General features: G+C 43.4%; 2 protein-coding genes across 2 annotated transcripts; one reads left to right on the top strand and one right to left on the bottom strand.

Annotated features, from left to right (window-relative positions):
- Nucleotides 1–208: 208 nt before the first annotated feature.
- FAM216B (family with sequence similarity 216 member B) lies at nt 209–4,257 on the bottom strand. Its single transcript, XM_025185288.2, has 3 exons — nt 4,124–4,257; nt 2,610–2,730; nt 209–435 (listed from the first exon to the last, which is right to left on the bottom strand). Exons 1-3 carry the CDS (start codon nt 4,220–4,222, stop codon nt 284–286), a joined length of 372 nt encoding a protein of 123 aa, XP_025041073.1. The 5' UTR covers nt 4,223–4,257; the 3' UTR covers nt 209–283.
- Nucleotides 4,258–6,935: 2,678 nt separating this feature from the next.
- Nucleotides 6,936–21,212, top strand: LOC102450415 (lectin-like). The gene is made up of 6 exons (XM_014574195.3): nt 6,936–7,468; nt 11,117–11,198; nt 13,077–13,300; nt 16,428–16,565; nt 17,916–18,051; nt 19,012–21,212. The coding sequence occupies exons 1-6, from the start codon at nt 7,352–7,354 to the stop codon at nt 19,092–19,094; spliced, it is 780 nt and encodes a 259-aa protein (XP_014429681.2). The 5' UTR covers nt 6,936–7,351; the 3' UTR covers nt 19,095–21,212.
- The last annotated feature ends 877 nt before the right edge of the window (nt 21,213–22,089 follow it).

Genomic DNA, 22,089 nt, shown 5'->3' with positions numbered 1-22,089 from the left:
CAATGGCTAGAAGCTGAAGCTAAACAAATTCAAATTGTAAACAAGGAACAATTTTTTAACACTGAGAGCAACCACTGGAACAATTTCTCAAGGGATATAGTGGATTTACCATCATTGGAAATTTTTAAATCAACATTTAAACAGTTAAATAAACATCACCCTTTCCTAAAAGAGAGGTTCTAGTTCCAACAGAGATTATTTGCTGGGGTTGGGGAGTTCTCTGGCATATGTTATATGAGAGGTCAGGCTAGGCAATCACAGAGATCTTTTCTGGCATTAAAATCTATGAACTGCAGCCTGTTAATGCCAGCTGAGTTCTCCCAGCTCTGGACTTCAGAGAGGTGCTGTTTCGAGCTGAGGTCGTCCCCTCTCCTTTCTCTGCAGCTTCATCCAGGAAGGAGACGTAAGACCTGACTTCATGCTCGGTAATGTAACCTGAGTGAGAGGACAGGGAAAATGAACAAGAATCAAGTAGTATACATACATACATGCACAATTACTATATCTTTGACGGGCAGTGAAGTTGCATAGCAATAAATTCACCATAAATTGTAGTATGTGTTGGAAAAGCACCAAACTGTACAGAAACACTAGCTGAGCAAGCAATATAGCAGCATCACTTCATGCAGCACGGTGTGTCAAAAGTGTCAGGATGAGAAGTGCTCTGTGCCATGCATGAGCTATAAAGTCTGAAGATATTTGTAATTACAATTAGAGTTTCAGAATCTTCTGCTGTCAGTTGCTATCTCACAGAGATGGGACATTGCCGATGATGTGGTCAGTGGCAGGAGAAGAAATGATATTTGAGATTAATACATCGGTGGTGCTAGCGTAAATTTCTGCTACTTGTCTCCATTTGTGACCTCTCTCTCCAATTACATGGACCATAAGCTCCTCCTGTAATCTGAATGGATTTTAAAATATTGTTTGTAACCTTTTAAAAGCCTAAATAGTTTTGTGTCCAGCTAGAGTAGAGATTACCTTTCTTTGTGGCTATCACTGCCGTTGTGATCAGCACAAGCAGTCGAGCTAACAGTTTTTTAGATGGGAAGGTGTAGGTTAGGAAAGGCTACTCTTGCTGGTAGGGCAGTTCCCATGAAAGGTCTTCAACTCAAATTCATTGTCTATCACAGCTCAGATTTGTTGACCTTCAAGGCATACCACAAAGATCCATCTGATTTCTATGGACCTTTAGTAGGAGTGTGGGATGAGGGACAGGATGGCTAGATTAGGAGAATGTCCATTGGATGCCTTGATGGAAGGAGTTGATGTAGTATCTTTAATATTTTTTCTCTTCTTTTATGCTTTCAACATTTTGGTAATAGCACCCAGAGGTAGGGATTGGTACAGGCAGTCCCCGACTTACACGGATCCGACTTATGTCGGATCCGCAGATATGAACGGGGCTGCCACAGAGTACACGGACTGCGGGACCTCGCGGTCCTGCCGCCCGTGTACTCTGGGGCTTTCTCTGCGTCTCCCTGGTCTGCAGACCAGGAAGACGCAGAGCAAAGCCACGGAGGGGCTCGGGCAGTGGGGCAGCCCCGCTGCCCGAGCCCCCCCCCCCGCGCGGCTTTGCAAAGCCGCGGGGAAGCCGGCAGCGGGACAGCCCAGACTCCCCGCAGCTGTCCCGCTGCCGGCGTCCTCAGAGGCTTTGCTCCCCGTCTCCCTGGTCTGCTGGTCTCCAGCAGACCAGGGAAACTGGGAGCAAAGCCGCGGAGGACCCAGGCGGCGGGACCGCGGTGCGTCTCGGTCCGCCGCCCGTGTCTTCCTGGTCTGCTGGGGTGGGAGGGGCGCAGCTAGTACGCCCCCCCCCCCCCAGCAGACTAGGCTTTTCTCCGGACGCCTGTGGCAGAGCAGCTGGGGTGCTGCCGGTTGGTCCCGCAGCGCCGCTCTGGGCGCTACTGGTCCAACCCAGCAGCACCCCAGCTGCTCTGGTCCTGATTCAGCCGCTGCTGGTCAGTTTCAGCAGCGGCTGAATCAGGACACCTGGGGCAGAGCAGATGGGGTGCTGCTGGGTTGGTCCAGTAGTGCCGAGGAGCGGCGCTACTGGAGCAACCCAGCAGCACCCCAGCTGCTCTGCCCCAGGCGTCCTGATTTAGCCACTGCTGAAACTGACCAGCGCTGACTACAGGAAACCCGAGGCAGAGTTGCTCTGCCCCGGGCTTTCTGAAATCAGCTGCTGATCAGTTTCAGCAGCAGCTGACTTGGGGACGCTTGGGGTTCTTAAGTTGATTCTGTATGTAAGTCAGAACTGGCGGTCAGTTTCAGCAGCGGCTGAATCTGGAAGCCAGTTCCGACTTACATACAGATTCAACTTAAGAACAAACCTACAGTCCCTATCTTGTACGTAACCCGGGGACTGCCTGTACTCCGCTAATGAATAAATAACATCAGTGTTTCCTACTTGTTGTGACCATGGTCTCTGCTGAGGAAAGCAGAACTCATCAGCTAAAGGCTTCCTAACCTCTGCCCGTAAAATATTCCAGGCTTCATTTTGTGAGTCACCATAAATTTCTCCTTCTAATCCACTCAAATCCCACGTTTATCCTCCAGAATTCCATTTCTCTAGACTGCCTATGCACATTGTAGTGCAAGCAGACACTTACCCAGCAAATTTTGGTGCTGGAGATTGAGCCTGTACCGATGGGACAGCATTTCCCTCAGAGGTTTGCTGTCGTAAACTCTCATGATGCTATAGAGGTAGCATTTCTGGCCTCGCTTCAGGTCCTGTCAGAACAAGGCAGCTGATGGCAGTTTAACAGATAGGACTAAATTTACATCTGTCTCTAAACTGATTTCAAACAGTAACAAGGGGATTTAGGTCTATTATTCTATTTCAGGGGATTTTATTAAATAAAGCAGCAATTAACCTTTACAGACAAGCTTTAATTGCAACATCTTGAACCATTTAAATATACTCAGAAATTAGGCTACAAGAATGGACAGCTCCCTCTAAGACAGGAGTTCTCAAACTGTGGGTAGGGACCCAAGTGGGTCCCAACCTCATTTTAATGGGGTTGCCAAGGCTATTGTTGGACTTTCAGGGGACCAGGGCCTGGGCCCACGCCCAAACCCTACTGCCCAGGGCTAAGGTTACATGTTCCCTCCCAGGACAGAAGACTTCACTTTTGCTCTTCCCTGGTCTCTTCCCCTACCCAGGGCAGTGGGGCTTGGGATTTGTTCCCCCTGGGGCTGTGTAATAATTTTGTTGTCAGAAGAGGTTAACGGTGCACTGAAGTTTGAGAACTGCTGCTCTAAGATGTTACCTCTGCTCCCCGTGGGTAAGCAGATCCTTACAATAATGTGACTTGTGCTGAGTTTTCTGCCTTCTGCACCTTCTCTCTTCTGAGTGTCTGACTCACTTTTTTTAGGATACAAATAGCAGACACTGATCTCCTGATGTGATTAAGTCCTTGGTACTTCTCACTATCCTCATGATATCTGCATGCCTGTTTGGCTCTCCTCCAGTCACTCACATGCCCAACTTTCTGTCCTGCTGTTGTTTTCCCTCTTACTCTGTGTCTCAGCTCTGACCCTCTTGCTTAGCCTCCAGATATGTTTCTTCATATCCTGAATAATGCTTGAAATAGAGGCTGATTTGTGGTTCACCTCTCAATGCAGACTGTCAAAAAAGCCCAAACTGCAGTTGGAAACTATCATTGCATTTGGGAGGGACACTGTCCTGAGGATGGGTATGCATACTTTCTCTTAAGCTGTGGCTCTTCCTCGGCTTGCTACTTTTTTTTCGTAGCATGCCAGATCTTTTCTGGTCTCTGGTGTTCCTTTTCCTGCTACTGTTGCCTTCTCGGCCTGAGCCTCAGATTGTTTCTGGTCCCTCCTGTTCCTTTCATTTCTACAGCCTGCTCAGAACCCTGGAATTAGTTCCTGTGAAGCACGTGAGAAAAAGGTTAAATAAAATATATGAATGGATGCAAAGGTGACAATGTCGTCTAAGGGATGCGAAAGGGCTGCTATACTCTATGCAGCTCGAATCAGATAGGAGTTAGCTCTTCTATTACCTAACCAAGGGACATTTTTGTTTCATTTAAGCAAAAGAGGTGAGATGCCCTGTGAGTGAAACAGAGAGAAAACTGAGCTTTGTTTTCTATCAGTCTGTTACCTTCAGTAAGTAGGTATCCTGAGCCGATGGAGGAACTTGTACGCATGAAACTTTTGGAGAACGATGGGGACTAGGATTCCTCTTCCAGTTTTCACCCATCTTACCCTATCTCTCAAAAGACAGGTTCACAAAACATGAGACAAAACCAAACTTTGTATCAATAATCACACTCTTTCAATCAAATATCCAGTAGAGCTCCTTGGAGGGGAAGAAAAAAAGCAGAACCAAATTTCCAGCCCCACATAGAATGGACGCTGGTTGGAGGCTCTGGAAAGAAACATAAAGAAGTACTGCAACTGGATCACTGTGCCTATCTAGAATGAATTTGAGGTACAGCCATGGGGAAGGAAAGAACAAAAACCAGAGCTCTGTCTGTCTTTCCTCTGTGCAAATGCTTTGCTCTCCTGTCGGCAAGGACCTTGGAAATAATGCAGACTTCACACTCCATAGTGCTAAAATGGAGACACCTTCCTTTCCCTCTTCACCCATTGTAGAGTGCTGATGCTAGGGATTAAGGTAAGCATGTATGTAGTGATTTACCAAGCTGATACATAGCTAATTCCTACCTCTAAGGGTTTGCAAACTGAGGAACAGATTCTGATACCCTCACTCACATTAGGTAGAACATTATCAAACAAGAAGTTCCAAGGAAGTCAATGGTGAGGAAGATGCTATTCAGTGTGAGTAAGCCTGTTAAAATTGTATGGTAAATTGGCTGTGGTATGACAAAATAGAAGAAGAAATGACACAGGGTAAGCTAATAAGATTGCTTGCTTTATATTTTGGGTGACTGCACAAGCAGCTTTTAAAATATTGTTTTCCTACTTTAGAAGGGAAGCATGTGTGTAGGAGTCAGCATTGGAGAGACTGTGGGAACAGGTGAGTTTTGAAGAGGAATATGAAGGAAAGGGGATTACATGCTATGCAGGATTGGAAGGCATTTCAGGCAGAGGGGAAAGTACAACAATTAAATCTTTCCAGAAAACATACGGTAGGCTATCTAAAGCAAGATAATCTCTATTCATGGTTAAATCAATAGCACTTTTCCAATATGAATATAAAGAATAATCCTGATCTCCCCCACCCCAAAAAACCCTGCTTCTGACGTCTACAGCTATGTGTGCTGTTGCTTAATGCAAAATGCCTGCTGTGTTTGTCTATACTGTTAGTGAATTGTGAGCATTTAGTTTACAGTGTTGCACACTGAATTACCTGGAATATGAAAGACCTTACATACAAAGCAAATTCTATTCAGCTCTGACTCACCCCTGGAAATTGAGCCTGGCTTTTCCACAGAAAACAGTGTTAAAATAAAATCCAGTTTCTCCCCAGGAACTGTCATTTTCATTTTGTTGACAAATATCCTAGCAACACAGAGAGGGAGAGAGAGTTACTAATAACTCTGGGAAGTTGACTATATGCCTTCAACCATCAACCTGCTGATTCTTTACAATGTCCCACCTCTTTACTGTGTACGGATGGGTCTGACCATTCAAATTCTCCCAGTGATTTGGGTGTTCTCTGAACAGCTAAATGAAACATTTCCTCAGTCATCATTTTGTGGTTATAAAAACACTTGGGCTCAGATAGCTTGGGGTTGTTCGGAGAAAGCCTTAATTTTGAAGAACAGCCCTTCCAGTAGCACAGCACAATGCAGGGTCCTGGGAAATGGAGCATACTCATATCATGAGAAACAAACAATGGAGATACAGCTCTATAGAGGCAGAAGAAACAAAGAGTAGACCCAGGTGAAACCTACACAATTTTTCTATAAATATTCCTTCAGATTTATCAACAAATGTGCTTTGAAGTGTTGTAGTGGGAGGGATTTTCAAATGCACTAAGTGAGGTAGAATTGCAAGTCCTATTGACTCTCAATGGGACTTGGACTCGTAAGGCAATTGAAAGTCCCATCCAGAAACTTTCTGTATTTACTTTCAATAAATATTATAGCAAATGAACATGAGTAAGAATGTTCACTGAAATAGTGAATTTCTAGAAAATACTGCAGGATATTCATGGAAAATGAATTTTATATGCATGCTCTGTAACCTCCTTCTCAGAGTTATGTTCACCCAGGCAGAAAATGGAAATATACAATGTGCTGATCAAAATAGCACCATTTTTAATATGCTCAATGAGCTGCTCACAGAGGATCTAGATGTGCGCAGTATCTGAAGGAATGTGTCTCTTACAGCCAGCTGGAAATGGGGAGAAACTTGGGTGTTTCTATGTAAATAGTTTGCTCCTGCTATGTTTATGTTTGTTAAATAATCAACTGATGGAGTGGTGTTTTACTCATTGTAATCAGCTTGGCTGGTGTTGAGTCACAAATTGTGTTAATACTAATTGCAACGTCTGTAATTATTGTGGGAATACAAAAAAGAAAGTCTGTGCTTGATTTGTCCTTTTCATATGTGTTCTTTTTTTAATTGTATCCTTTGGCATATATGGTTGTGACTATTTTCTTCCACTATTTGATCTGAGGAAGTGGGTCTGGCCCACGAAAGCTCAGCATCTAATAAACCATCTTGTTAGTCTTTAAAGTGCTACATAGTCCTGTATTTTGTTTCAGCTACACCAGACTAACACGGCTACGTTTCTATCACTGTGCTTAACCTGGCGCACAGGTGGGAAACACTCTTAGTTTAAAAAATGAGATTCTGGGGGTGTGCATGTAAATACAGTTTGCTTCTGTTTGCTTACATTTGCTAGATATTCAACTGGTGCAGTGATGTTTTGGCCATTGCAATCAATTTGGTTTGGGGGGGAGGGAGTGTCACAAATTACATTAACCAAGGATTGTGAAATAAGATCACCAGTGCTTGCAATTAATTGTGGGGATGCAGAAAGTTAGACTGTTTAACCCAGTTTAGAAAGATAGAGACACTGCTAATGTAAAGAATGTCAGATGGACAAGGGCTCCTCTGCCAGAGCTCTGTGAGGTTAATCGAGGAGGGCAGGACTTTCAATCAGCAGGCTACCTGCACTCCAGGTGTGAGCTATAAGACCTTTCAATCTGTTTCTCCCCACTTTCTCAATGAAAGAGCTAAAGATAGGCTCTATAAGGAGTCTCTTTTATTATTATGAATTTACTCTGGTGTATGCTGACATTTCTTGTGTCTGGACTGTGCTTTGGGCCAAGAGCTGAAATCATCGGGTTTTCCCAAAACCAAATCCACCACAAGCTAGCAGAAGTAGTGAGCGGGTTGGCCAGCAGGACAGCCGATGGGAGAAACATGTGGCTGGTGGGTCAGCTGGCAGAAGCAGCAAAGCAGCGATGAGCAGCAGCAGTGGGATGAGCAGCCAGAAGGGCAGTGGCAGAAAGCAGTGATCAGGCAGATGGTGAGTGATTAGTGGAGTAAGACACTTCTTTACCTCCCCTCAGTCAGGATGGAAGGTGAACTCTGAACTTGGGGTCTGCCCTGACCAAGGGCAGCAACTGTGTCTGGGGTGCACAAAAGGGTTGGGCATATGAAGGGGACATTTACATTGCTGGACTTAAGAACCTAAGAGGAAAAAGACATTGCCCAACCTTCTTGGGGAGGAACTTTTATTTGTGATTTTATTTATTGATCCTGTTTGTGGTGGTTCCCCAAATTAATGCCAAGTTATTTCCCTCCCTTTTGTTAAAAGTTTCTTTTCTACACTCAGACTCTGTGCTTGCAAGTGGGGAAGCATTGCCTCTCAGAAGCACTCTATCATCAAGCTACATGCCTCCAGGTGTGAGCTGTAAGACTTTTCAACCTGTTTCTCCCCACTGTCTCAATGATAGGGCTAAAAAGAGGCCCCATGAGGAGTATCTTTTATTATTTTAAATTTATGCAGGTATGAATTTATTTAGGTGTGAATTTTCTTAAGCCAGGTCTTTGTTGGATGGAGGGACAGACAGGAACCCCTACATATTGAACTTGGTCCTGGCTGCTGCTGCTTGCTCTACCTGGCAGAAGGGTTACGTATGGGCTAAGAATTATCTACTTAAAGTATTTAGTGAGTTATTTCAAATAATGAATAAATTCAAGAGAATCATTATCAGTTCACAGACTGGTCATGAATTAAGTAAAGAGAAGCCAGATCCATTGATTAGATGAATTGGTACTATTATAATGTACTCATTTAGCACAGTGGAGAGACATGTGCTATCTAGCAAATGGCATGCAGTATGCACTCAGATTCTTTTATAAATTTATTATGGTGGGAATGAAAAATGGTTAAACTACTCAGAGTACTTATTTACCATCATCCTATGGGTTTAGTCCATAATCCTCCTTTCACCCCATGCTTTTTCACCACAAAACAAACCTTTTTCCATACTACAGGACCTTGAAGGGCTGAGCGTAAGGCAGGAGAAGCAAACTAGTAATGAAGGATACAACTCTGCAACTATTGCTTACATTGGGAGTACCTTGCCAGATTCATGCTTTTATGGTAGCAGAGTCAATCCTTCACGTGTTGTTTGTAAGATAAAACAAAGGGAAATATGCCACTGCAATGCACACCCTAGAGGTATATATAGGGGCCTACCAAATTCACAGGCCATTATGCCCAATTATACAGCCATAGGATTTGAAAATTGGTAAATTTCATATTTCCAGCTTTTTAAACGTGGAATTTCACAGTGTTGTAACTATAGGGTCCTGACCCAAAAGGAGGGGGGGGGGGGCGCACAAACCTGGTGTGTGTGTGGGGGGGAGGGAGAAGGGGGTTGTGGGATTTCCCGCCTGCTTCTGTGTTGCCTTCAGCTAATCATTATACCTCTTTTTAATTTTAAAGAGGCAGGACTATCTTTAGGGAACTATTCTCTCTTGGCCTGGTGGCAATGAATTTATATTTGTACAAAGAGAGGGGTAGAGGAGTTCATTTCAACCTCTTTAACAAATATTTGGGTTTTAAAGGAATGCATGAACTCAAACATATGCTTCAATCACATGATGTGATTCAGAGCAATTAATCAATATTGGAAGTATTTACTGTACATGAGTGTGTTTGAAGAAGGTTTAAGGACAGAGTGGAGCATGGGGGAAGATCTCTGTGTTAATAGAGCTTAAATGGGTTCTTAGATGTAACCTGCACCACTGTTTCATCAACAGATTGTCCAGAAGGGAATCTCTTCATCTGATGGGATAAGAAATAACTTCCACATTCGCTCAATTCTAGGTACCTGCAGTGTACAATGAATGCTGAAGCATTCTGCAATGATGGGCCCAAATATTGCATGTTCCTGTTTGGGACCAGTAAGGGTATGTCTAGACTACATGCCTCTGTCGTCAAAGGCATGTAGATTAGGCTACCCGGCATAGGGAAATGAAGCCACGATTTAAATAATCGCGGCTTCATTTAAATTAAAATGGCTGCCACGGTATGCCGACCAGCTGATGATCAGCTATTTGTCGGCAGGTCAGGGCAGTCTAGATGTGCCACGGTCGACAAGGAAGCCTTTGTTGACCGGCGCAGATAAACCTGGTTTCATGAGGCATACCTGTGCCGGTCGACAAAGGCTTCCTTGTGGACCGCAGTGCATCTAGACTGCCCCGATCTGACGACAAACAGCTGATCATCAGTTGGTCGGCAGAGCACGGCAGCCATTTTAATTTAAATGAAGCCGCGATTATTTAAATCGTGGCTTCATTTCCCTATGCCGGGTAGCCTAATCTACATGCCTTTGACGACAGAGGCATGTAGTCTAGACATACCCTAAGATAGCCTACTTTTATTACAGCCACCCTGGAAGGATGGCCCTACTTTCCCTCAGGTTGTGAAGGGAATTTATCTGTTCTTATGGCCCTACTTTCTTTATGGACTCTTCAAATTAAGGTGTGTTTCTGAAAGGCTTTGATAAACAAGCCAAAGGTGCTTAAAACAACACCAATGTGAGAACTAGACTGCTCCCATATTTGTTTAAGAAAGAGAGACTATATAAACAGATTTTATGCTAAACATTGGAGCTAGTAGCCTCGTTTACCAAAGGGAATCACCATCCTTGCCAAAGTGGGCATAATAAATTTCTCAAGGACACAGTTTTTATCTTGCACCAAAGTGAAAAGGAGGAAGAAAAAAAAAGAGAATCTGCAATACGGTATTTATCTCTATTTACTTCATCTCTTTCTGCATCTCTGTCTATTTATTGTATCTTCTTTCTATCAATGCATATGTATCATCTTCTTCTTTATACATTTCTTACTTTTCTCTTAATCACTGAAGAGGGGGATGGGAGGGGGAGAAGGTGTGCAAGACAAGGGACCTGATTTTAATCTCTACTACACTTGTGCAAATCCAGAGTAACCCCACTGGATTAATGGAATTACTCTGAGATTTGCCCCAATGTAATGAAGATCAGCATCTAGCTAAGCCACACTAGAGTTGAGTTTGGCCCCTGTCTGTCAGAGTTAGCCATGTGATTCACATTAATGCTAATTAGAGTCCATGAGAGAACCTCATTCATCCTTTCCCTGGGTTGGTTCCTCTTTCTTTCTTCAGTATCCGATTACTACATTTTACCCCTCACTTGCCATTATTATTTTAGCACTTCAGGTATTTTCCTTCTATTCTGTCCATCATTAGCTCATAGTGTTATGGAGACTGGAATATAAAAGTGTCATCTAGGTATCCCCAACATTGTCTGCACACAACTTCTTGCTGAGTACCTCTGAAGAGTTCTATTGCTGTTCATTCATTCACTCCTGTCTACCTGCTTTAGCACTAGAGATACAGACTTTTAAAGCAAGATTAAAAGATTAGATGTGCCAAATTTCAAAATAAGCTATTTTTAAATAGAATTGAAATAAGATCCGCGATTTGCTTGGCGCAAATTGCATATCTTATTTCGAGTTTAGGGTTCTGTGTTGACACATCCTTAGTGTGATGTAAAGATACCATTTCTCCCTTCTGTTACACTGACAGATGGAGTTATCCTGCAAAGCTCTTCCATCTCTTACTTGACCAGCAGTGAGGTACCTAGATGAGCAACTTTTATCTGATATTTGCACATTACAGGCAACAGTGTCACAAGGCCTCCTAGCGATGAAGCCCCTTCCATTCCTGCTCCTAGGAATACTGGTTCTCCCAGGCATGGAAGGTGAGTAAAATGCATCTAGAGTGTCTGTCTGAAGCAGCAAAAAAATAAACTTAGCCTCCCCGGCATTTGTTCCTTATTGTTAGCAGCACAGAATTATTTTAAAGCAGAAAATCTGAAGATTTGGGGTTTTTTAACACAGAATGAATCTGGTGTATTTTTTAATGTTTCTGAAATGCAGTGACTCTGAGCAAAGGCTGGGGCCAGGCCCGGAGTGACGTGCCCATGTGCAAGCCTTCTACATGCAAACAGCTGCAAAAGGTCCTCCGTAATTCCCAGTGATCCATGTCTTGTCCTCATCCCAGAAATACAGCGCTTCCTAGTGTAATGAATGGGACAGGGAGAAAATGAGAATGAGCTGCTTTAACATTGACACAGATAGGAGATGCTGAGTGAGTGTGAATGTGTGTGTGCGTGTGCACAGGTGTGTGTATGTTCAGGTTGCCCATGAAGACAAATAGATGTTTGCCAGTTGAGCAGAACATGGAAGTCCACGGTGCTACTGACTTGCCCTTGCTGTGGAGGTGGTAGGGACCCGTCCCACCCAAGAAATACTCTGGGAGAGAACTCTCATGAAACACAACCACTGCACTGTGCCTGTTCTGTCCCTGCAACACACTCCCCTCTCTGCACCTGGCCTTCGCTGCTGATTGCAATGTGGAGTTGAGGAAAGGGTGCAGCACCATAATTCACTCCCACTCTCTATGATTTGGCATGCCTTGAGTCCCCAGGTATTAAAAGAGACTGGGATTGTGCAGGTCTTCAGTCAGGAAGCTACATGGGGAGATGAAAATATTCATTGTGCCCTCCTCCCCCTATTGCTGCTTGGCTAGTGCCAGGCAGATCTAGCTCTAGAAGGGAAAGTGGAGCTTCTTCCACCAGATGAAACTTGAATGGGTACATGCAGATTCTAAGGAGGTAGAGGAAATGACAAGCTGCACCACAGGTGTGAGAGAAAACAATATTTGGAAGTTAACTTCAACTGTGCCAATGTTTACTCAGAAGGCTGTCAGAAATAAATTTCTGCATTAAAGTTTAAAGAGATGCTAGATAATTTCATGGAGGTTAGGTCCATAAAAGGCTATTAGCCAGGGGATAAAATGGTGTCCCTGGCCTCTGTCTGTCAGAGGCTGGAGAAGGATGGTAGGAGACAAATCGCTTGATCATTGTCTTCGGTCCACCCTCTCTGGGGCACCTGGTGCTGACCACTGTCAGCAGACAGGCTACTGGGCTAGATGGACCTTTGGTCTGACCCAGTACAGCCGTTCTTATGTTCTTATGTAACTTCACAAAATTAATCTGAGTTCTGACCTGACAGCCCTGTATTGTTCTGTATTGTCCCCTCTCTCTCCGAAACCTCTGTTGATACTCTTCAACCCCTACCTGCAATTCCCATTACTTGTTTTGTCCTGGGTCCTTCCTGAAAAACTTTCCAACTGCATGTGCTCCTGATCTGTAGCACCAACTGCTGTTTTAGTCTGGGGAACCAACAACTACCTGACAGAGCCTTTCAGTTCTGACCTGCTACATTCTCTCCTAGAGGGCACAGCCAAAAAAGAATCAGCAAGGTGAGAAGTGTTCACGGGACCCTGCAATGAGAGCAGCAAACTAATATTGTTTATGACCTCATCAGAACTTGACTCCTAAGCTGCGTGCACTTCACATGTTCAATTTTTTAGAAAAGTCAAAGAAAGAATTGTCCCACTGTATATGTAGCACAGCATTTTCTCTTAATTATGATCTACAAATCATTCTTGTTTCACTTTCCATAGGAACCCTTTTAACTCAGTTCATCTAGATTTAAAGAGACATTCAAGGTGAGGGAGATGGACTTTTGTTCTTTCATATCTCTCTTTGAAAGTCAGTTTGTATTTCTTTTAGGTGATGAAAACCCAGATGCCAAACGTCGTGATGTTCGGTTCTTGGACAGCATGTTCACGGGCAGTAGGCCTTCAGCTGATAACAGTCAAGTCCCAGCTCAATCTGACTTCTCATTAGCAGAGTCAGAATTGTTCTGTCAAGGTCCCTGCCAGGAAGGATGGTTCAGTTACATGGGCCAGTGTTACAAGTTTGTCCAGGAGCAAAAAACATGGGCTGAGGCTGAGGTACCAGATTCTTCAAAATGAGAATTTTTCCTCTTTCCCTTTGTGCTGTTGTCTTTTATCTTTTTGGTATTTGTTTCTTTTCTCCAGCCTTTCTGATTTTCCTGAAATGTATCAATCTCAGTTAGAAGGTGCTTGATACATTTTGAAGGGCTGAGCAGGTGGTGAGCTAGCAGTCTCCAGCTTTGCCAGGTGAGGTGCTTGGGTAACTATGAACCAAGTCCTACTCAGCTCTCAGATCTTTCAAAATCTGAACACAACTCTCATTCAATCCCATCTCTCTCCTCTGGTCAGGAGTCACTGCCTTTGAACATTGGCCTATTTCCATCTAAACTCTCTTCCATCTATTGGTTCTGCAATAAACCAAAGAATTTTAAATTCCTTGTTAAAATCCTAATTCCAAGATGAAGGGAAGGTTTGGATGAAGACTGGGATGTTTGTGAGGCAGTTGGCCCAACCCCCCATTCTGAATGTACATGCTGTCACAAGGAGGAAGGGTGTCACAAGGAGGAAGGCGAAAATTTGTTCCTCTTGGTTTCTGAGGACAGGACAAGGAGTAATGGGCTTAAAGTGCAGCAGGGGAGGTTTAGATTGGACATTAGGAAAAAATTCCTAACTGTCAGGGTGGTCAAATATTGGAATAAATTGCCAAGGGAGGTGGTGGAATCTCCCTCTCTGGAGATATTTAAGAACAGGTTAGATAGACATCTGTCAGGGATGGTGTAGGTGGAGCTTGGTCCTGCCTTGAGGGCGGGGGGCTGGACTCGATGACCTCTTGAGGTCCCTTCCAGTCCTATGATTCTATGCTAACCCATTGCTATGAGGCACAGCTTTTATCTCTCTGCCTCATAAAATCACTTCCAAAGAGCAAATTCCTTTTGCCTTGTCCTTGTTCCTCCAAATTTCAGGAGCTTGCTAAAAAATATTCTGCCTTTATTTCTTTAACAGCGTTTTGGGGTTTCCCCACTCCTGCACCCCTGTAGTGTCATGAACAGACTCCGCCGGCCAATAGGATTGAGGGAGTTTATTGCTTCTCCAAGAGACAGCACAGATGTAATCTGGTTACAGGAACTGGGGCTAGGAGGCCTCAGAGCCCCCTCCCTTTAGATGGAAGGTGGCTGGGCCCTACAATCCCAGCCCCCCTCCCTAGCCCCTTCTCCCCTGCTTCCCAGACCGAAACTAATTCTCTTCCAGCCCTGCCCCCCAGCCAGGGGTTGGTCCTGCCTTCCTCCCTTTGTCTCTCTCCCTGGGAGGCAACTGGTTGGACAGGTTGAGAGGCCCTTGCCTAGTGACTCATCTGCTGTCCTGCTGGGCCGTGCTACAAATAGCCATCAGTGGAGGTCACCCGCTGCCCAAGCCTAGCCACCAGCAAGGCACCCCCACTATGCCACAATTTCACACCCTGTTCTAATCATACCAGATGAGACCAGTGCTATGTTGCTGTACCGGTATATTTTTCAAAATATGCAAATTTCCAGAATGCAAACTCCTCTATCAAATGCACTTCACTTGATGTAAATATTTGCCAAGTGGTGCTGCCTTCTTCCTAGTTTAAACAAGTGCCTTTTCCCACTAGGTGAATTGAGAAAGGGTTCTTGGGGCTTTGTTTCAAGCTGCAAAGGCCTCCTGCCTTAGGGGAATAAAAAATCTGCTTACCTGAGGACAGATGCAAAAACTACACAATACCATTCAGCAAAACATAATTGAGAGAAATCTCTACCCCAGTGCATTTCAGACTTCTTGCATTTGTGACCCCTTTCCCACAGCAAGACTGAGGCTACATCTACACTGCAGGGTTTTTGTGCAAGAAGTCTTTTGCAGATGAGTTCTTGTGCAAAAACTTCTTGCACAAAAGCGTATCCACACCTTAAGGCACATCACTTTTGTGATGCGTTTTTGTGCAAGAGAGCGTCCATGCTGCATGGACACTCTTGCCCAAGAAAGCTCTGATGGCCCATCAGAGCACCTGTGCTTTTTCAGATAGGCTCTTTTTGCTCAAGAAACCCCTGTGGGGAACCCACTCATGCCTTTTTGCGCAAGAGCTGTAGCACAAAAAGGAGTAATGCCTCGTAGAAGGAGGTATACCTACACCGCAAAAAGCCCACTGTTCTGTCAATTGACTGTAGATTTTCTTGCGCAAAAATGCACTTGAGGTGTGGACGCTCCACAGGTTTTTGCGCAAAAACCTTGTAGTATAGATGTAGCCTGAGTGTGCCCCCCCTTAATATTAAAAATGGGGGGTTAATTTAATTTAATGGGGGCTTGGGACTGTCAGCCTCATGTAGCTGGCCGTTCACAGCCCCCATGTAATTATCTTGCGACCCTTCTGAGAGGTCAGAACCCCCCCATTTGATAAGCATTGCTCTATACCCTGTTGATCAGTGTATACAACAAGAAAAGCTATTTCTTAAAAACATTTTATCTTTCAGTTTTCTCCATCTTCCTCTTCTCTCTCACCTTTTTCTCCCTTTTGGCCTTCTCTCCATTCTACACTTAATGCTTTTGTTTTCCTCTTTATCATTATTTTCTTCCTCTCACATGTCCCCTTCCCTCTGGCCTACATCTTGCTCCATTTCTATGGCCTTCTTTGCTTACTATATATGGGTATGTCTACATTGCATTCCTCCTTCGAGAGAGGAATGCAAATGCAGACAAACGAAATTGCAAATGAAGCGCAGATTTGAATTTCCCATGCTTCATTTGCATAATCACAAATGAGTACAGGATCTTTCGAAAAAGCCTGCTGTTTTCGAAATAACTGGATCTAGACCGCGGTTTCACTTTTGAAATAGTGCTTTTTTGAAAGAGTGCCATAACGTGATTATGCAAATGAAGCACGGGAAATTCAAATCCACGCTTCATTTGCAATTTTGTTTGTCTGCATTTGCATTCCTCTCTCGAAGTAGGAATGCAATGTAGACATAGCCAAATACTTTCTCTGTTATGTTCTATTCCCGCCTTTCTATTTCTTTCTCTGCTGCCCTTCTCTGTCCACTCTCTTATATTTCTGTCTCTCCCTCTTCTCACCCGTTCCCAAACGTTTCCACTTTTCTTGCTCCCCTTTCTGTTTCACAAACTTCTCCCCTCACTCTCTTTCCCACTGTATGTCTAATTTGCTTTTACTATGCAGAGTGTTTGCCAGATTATAGCAAAAGGAGGTCACCTCACCAGCATCTCCAGTGCAGCTCACAATGATTTCCTTGTGAACCTCGCCAGTTATGCAGACAAAAGGACAACCCAGTTCTGGTCAGGAGGAAGTCACCAAAAGGTAAGTGTACCCAGAAAAGGCATGAAAATAAGAACTAACTGGGAGAGGTTCTCATAAGAGCTAATCAAAAGTTTTTCCATGGAAAATTTGTTTTTTTAAGTGATGTTCAACTTGACATTTTCAAATTTGAGCCCCTGCCCCAAAATTGGCTTTTGATGGCAGAAAAACAAAATATTTTCAATTGCTATAAACATAGTTTTTCGGATTTGATTTTGACCTCCCTCCAAAATTCTTCAGTTCCCCTCCCCCTTCTTCTTGCGCCCCCCGTACCCCCCACACACACCAGCCAGCTGCAGCCCACAACATCAGGATGACCTGGGTTCAGTCCCCTTTAGCTAAACTGGCTTGTGGATAATGAATTCTAGGTTTAATTTCAGCCTGTCAGAATGCCAGCTGTGCTCCTGTGAATATATTCATTCAGATTTTTTAATGAATTCACTTGGACTGTCTTCCCAGCAATATTCCAGGAAATGAACAAACATTGGCAGTAGCTTTTGTTGATACACTGAATTTACAACTAGTACTAAGGAATAGTCAAAGAAAGTGAATCTCCTATTTGTGATCACTAAGGGTACGTCTAGACTACCGCGTTTTGTCGACGGAAGTTTTGTCGACAGATACTGTTGACAAAACTTCCGTCGACAAAGAGCGTCCAGACACATTGAGTTCTGTCGACAAAGCAAGCTGCTTTGACGACAGAACTCCGTAGTCTGGACGCAATGTTACAGGCAATAACACCTTCTGTCGACAGAGTTCTGTCGACAGAAGGTGTTATGCCTTGTAAAATGAGGTATACCAGCGTCGACAAAACTGCTGAGTTCTGTCGACGTTATGTTGACAGAACTCAGTGGTAGTGTAGACGCTGGTATAGTTTTGTCGACAAAAGTGGACTTTTGTCGACAAAACTAGATAGTCTAGACACACCCTAATACTAGTTCAATTAGTTCGATTACTAATTGAACTAGAAACTCAATTCTGTGAGTTATACAAGTGCAATCAGGAACCAGAAATGTACCATGTGCTCTCAATCTCCACCCAAACATCTTAAAGATCAAAGACCAAATACCTTCTATAAACTCCTCATAAGTGAACTATAGGCCAATTCTGACAAATAACTAGCAGGAAGGAAAATTACAATCTATATGAGGACAATTCACAAAAGGAAGAAAATTAAATTAATCTAATATATTATTCATACAGCTCTATAGGCCAATAATGTTACTGCAGGTAATAAGATTCCGCACACATTTCCATAAAAGCCCTGTCCCCCACTCATTTTCAGTCCCTGCAGAGTATTAGAATACCTGTTGTCTGCAGTTTTCATTAAATCTCTGTATTGCTTTTCTGCAGGGTGCTTCTCTGACATGGACCGATGGATCGATGCCGAATTTCATCCAGAGGCCTCTAAGCTCGATTCTCAATGCCATTGGTGGAGTATTTAACAGTATCTTCAAAGTAAAAATTTGCCTGACCCTAAATTTAGGAGGTAAAGAAAATAGCAATCTATTTATGACTTGCATTTTCATACCATGGAGAGGGTCTGAGGATAAGGCACAATTGTTTCATTTAAATTAATAGGTTGTGAGGGCAGAAGGCACCACTATGATCATCAGGCCATAGGATGTCCTTGAATTAATTCTTGTTTGAACAACAGAATATCTTTTAGAAAAAGATCCAATCTTAATTTCAAAAATTCCACTGATAGAAAATCCATCAGTCCTGGGTAAACTGCTCCAATGATTAATTCCCTTACTAATGAAATCACATTTCCAGTCTCAGTGTGTCTAGCTTCCAGTTTCAGCTACTGGACCTTGTTGTATATTATTAGTCTGCTAGATTGAAGAGACCATTAACAAAGTTTTGTTTCCCATGTAGGTACTTAGATCAAGTCACCACTTAACCCTCTCTGCTAGTGTCAGTGAGCTCCATCTAGGTTATCACTATAATGCAGGTTTTCCAGTCCTTTAATCATTCTCATGGATTTTCTCTGAACCCTCTTCAATTTACCAACATCCTTCTTGAAGTATGGAAAAGAGAACCAGACGTGATTCTAATGATGCTTTCTGTTTCTAGACACAGCTTCCTTGTTCATCAAGGTCTGAACTTCTTCCCAAAACACCCATACCCACAAAACACACATGCCTATTTGCTCACAGAGATCCACTATTATAATTCAAATCCTGATCTACAAACCATTTCCTTGGGTAAAACAATGGAGTCTCCATTTTTGTATAATCTCTGCCTGACCCTACCAATGGACCTTAACTACCCCTGGATTTCTGGATTACTTGGAGAAAATATCACCTTTTGATTAGTGCAATTTATATATTTTGTAAACACAAATTAGAGGAAAATTAGTTTTCCAGGAACTGTGCTAAGCCCAAATGAGCTCCTGAAAAAACTCATGTTACTTTTCCTTTTTATCTTTCTATGTCTATGTTTCCAGCCCAGGGTAAGTGGGATGGCTGTGACTGCAACAAGAAGTTATCATTCATCTGCAGCTACAAACCCAATGTGACCCCCCCATAGCCTGCAACAGGAAGTCTATGCTGATGATGAAATCTGACTACTTTTACTGTGCTCAGAATATTGTTTAGTTTCAGTCAATGAACAAATTTTTTTGTATGTTAAAAATGGAGATGACGATTTTAAATATCCAAAATGTTTGTGCATATGAAATAGAGAGAAGAGAAAGTAGTACAAGAAATAAAAAAATGACGCTCTTGTAGATTGCATTTAGAATGCTGTAGAAAGGGTGCTGTAAAATATATATTCTGATTAGATCTGAATGCTTGATGAAATGAGCACTGTATTGGGCTTTTCCACAGGGGTTTCAAGAATATTCATGAGAGCTTTTTAATTATTAAATAATTACAAATCATTACAACATTGCTCCTTTCACCATTTAATCACACCAATTCATACATTTTAAATCCTGGAAATTCTACTTTCATAATGTCAAATAAATCCAAGAAAAGTCAGATGAATGATTTCAATTTTTAAGCAATTAAATGGCTAGTTCACTGAATTGTAATGTAGCCCAAAAAAGCAGTACAAATCATGTGGAACAGTCATGTGCAAATCATTGTACACAGAGATGAAGCACAGCTTTGTTAAATGCATGGGATGGCATTTTGTTAAATGAAGCAAAATTTGTTATTACAATTATGTAAAAGTGACTAAACATTATACATTTCTGTGGTCTGTGTAAACAAGCAACTACATTTTATTTTTCCTCTTGCTTTTTACTCATTAGTTAGTTGCAAGTTCTTACTGTAATTGTGTCCCTCTCCAGGACATGTAAGTAACTGGCAAATCTTCACAGAATCCTAAATTCCTCATTGCATTATTTAGGTGATAATGGTGCACCTAGGTAAACAAACATCCTTTGCTAGCAATGGTGAGAATGCTAACATAGGCCAACCACTGGCATTTTAATGATTGTGTCATCTAAACCTGCTCAGGGGAGGATTTTATGCTATGGTGATAACACCAGATACTACTGGTGCATTATTTATACTAGTGTTCCCGCCTTTGGTGACAGTAGTGGAGCTGCAGTTGTTGGACTAATAGCAAGAACACTATTGTGGGAGAGTTGCGGGGAGAAAGTCTAGACCTAGCCTTACAGGGATGCTGCTTGCTCTTCCCATTCCCTTCATGATCAGGGAGCAAGGTGAAAGAATACAGCTTGTGTGCATTCCTCGCACACTTGGCAGATAAGGGAAGGGGGCAGAGGTGTAAGTGATGCAAGCTGTATACTTTCCCTTCATGTCCTAGTAGTGAATGGACTTGGAAGACGAGCAAGCAGAGTGTGGAAAAAGAGCAAGCAGAGTGTCCTGGCACACATGGCTGTAGCTCCCACCTGCCCTTGAGTAATAGTGAGAAATGATTTTTAAATGTATGAATTTGTCCATACATAATGTCCCCTCAGTATCAATGTCAACTCTTATAATAATTTCAGGGTATGCCATTGAGATTGAGGTGAACATAACAACTGCCCTACTGGGTCAGAACAAAGACCATTTAGCCCAGGATAGGAACCTATGCCATGTGCCCCAGAGGGAATGAACAGATCGGGGAATAATCAAGTGATCCCAGTCACCCATTCCCAGCCTCTGACAAACAGAGGCTAGGAACAACACCCCTGCCCATCCCAGCTAATAGGCATTGATGGACCTATCTGCCAGGAAATTATCTCGTTATTTTTTAACCCTGTTATGGTCTTGCCCTTCACAATATCCTCTGGTATGGAGTTCCATAGGTTGACTCGGTGATATGTGAAGGAATACTTCAGACATAAATGAACATGATTTGTTGAGGAAGAGTAAACATGATTTTTGGAAAGGGAGATCATGCCTCACCAATCTACTAGAATTCTGAGAGGAGGCATCAAGTATGTGGGCGGGAAGGTAGATGACATGATGGATCATAGAAGTCCCCTTGGGGTTATCACCCAGTGGGCTGATCAAGCTACTAATGCCTGTCCTCCTGCCTTCTGGTGCTCTCCTCTACCCTGTCCTGCTGGGCCAGAAGCTCTGGTCTCCCCTGGCCAAGGCTCAAAGCTGGGGTTACCACCCCTCTGCAGAGCAACGCAGACACTGAACCAGCTCAGCCCCAGGAGAACTCAGCTATAAGACTGCTGATAGTACCCAGAAACAAAGCCCCCAGAAAAGGGCCAAAACCCCAAATAAATCCATCTTAAGTGATTATAAGTGAAAACAGAGAGATCAATGTTACTAAGCTAAAACAAACAAAACATGCCAGCTAATTCAAATACACTAAGAATCTTGTTACATGCAAATTCTTACCCTAATCAGCTGTTCTTATAACAAGCCACAGTTAATCTTTTTCTGATCTGAACCCACCACCTTTACCTTCACCCTTTCTCTACAGTTCTTTGTTTCTAGATCTCTTCATGTGGATCCTGTTGAGGTGGGGAAACACTTTCTCAAGCCAGCTCAAGACAAAGACCTGACTGATTGCTTTCCTTTCCTTAAATAGACTTTGCCTCAGGGTGTTAACTCTTTGTTCGGTCTCCCTACCCTCATGCAAGAGTTCCATGTTCAAGATAGATTCCAGTACCAGGTGGCATGGTCACATGTCTTTCTAGGGCCAACCACAGTTTGAGCTTACAGGAAAAATAAAAACCAATCACAGGTCATAGGTTTGAGTACTTAGCCATTGAGTTCCTAAAGTATCACTAATGCCCCTGATCAGCACATTTAGAATTACTAGGGGGCTGTGCCTACTGCTTGCTATGCTCACCAACCCCCCTCTCTCTGGAGGTCGGCAGCCCCTGGGGAGGGCCAGGACAAGGTATGGCAGCTCTGGCCTGCCCCCTCCCCTCCAGCCATCAGGCAGGGCTGAGGCTGGGCCAACCCTGGCTCTCCCCCTTCCTCCCAGCCACCAGGGAGGGCAGGGCCAAGGCCTCAGCAGTCCCGGCTATCCTCCTGGATGCCAGGGTGTGGGAGGAGGAAAGCAGGAAGTTGGGGAAATGTGTGCTCTTGTTTTGAGGACTCTGAGA

Source organism: Pelodiscus sinensis, chromosome 1 (genome assembly GCF_049634645.1).
Source record: "Pelodiscus sinensis isolate JC-2024 chromosome 1, ASM4963464v1, whole genome shotgun sequence".
In the NCBI taxonomy this organism is placed as follows: Eukaryota; Metazoa; Chordata; order Testudines; family Trionychidae; genus Pelodiscus; species Pelodiscus sinensis.
The sequence above is the reverse complement of the archived record's forward strand: the minus strand, read 5'-3'. Positions and strand labels throughout refer to the sequence as shown.

Excerpts from the sequence above, each read along its gene's own strand:
- FAM216B (XM_025185288.2), bottom strand. The coding sequence starts at position 4,222 with ATGGGTGAAAACTGGAAGAGGAATCCTAGTCCCCATCGTTCTCCAAAA. Across the intron at positions 2,731-4,123 it reads AGGATACCTACTTACTGAAG|GACCTGAAGCGAGGCCAGAA; the intron begins GTAACAGACTGA and ends TTGTTCTGACAG. Across the intron at positions 436-2,609 it reads CCAGCACCAAAATTTGCTGG|GTTACATTACCGAGCATGAA; the intron begins GTAAGTGTCTGC and ends CCTCTCACTCAG.
- LOC102450415 (XM_014574195.3), top strand. The coding sequence starts at position 7,352 with ATGGGAGAAACATGTGGCTGGTGGGTCAGCTGGCAGAAGCAGCAAAGC. Across the intron at positions 7,469-11,116 it reads AAGCAGTGATCAGGCAGATG|GCAACAGTGTCACAAGGCCT; the intron begins GTGAGTGATTAG and ends TGCACATTACAG. Across the intron at positions 13,301-16,427 it reads AAACATGGGCTGAGGCTGAG|AGTGTTTGCCAGATTATAGC; the intron begins GTACCAGATTCT and ends TTTACTATGCAG.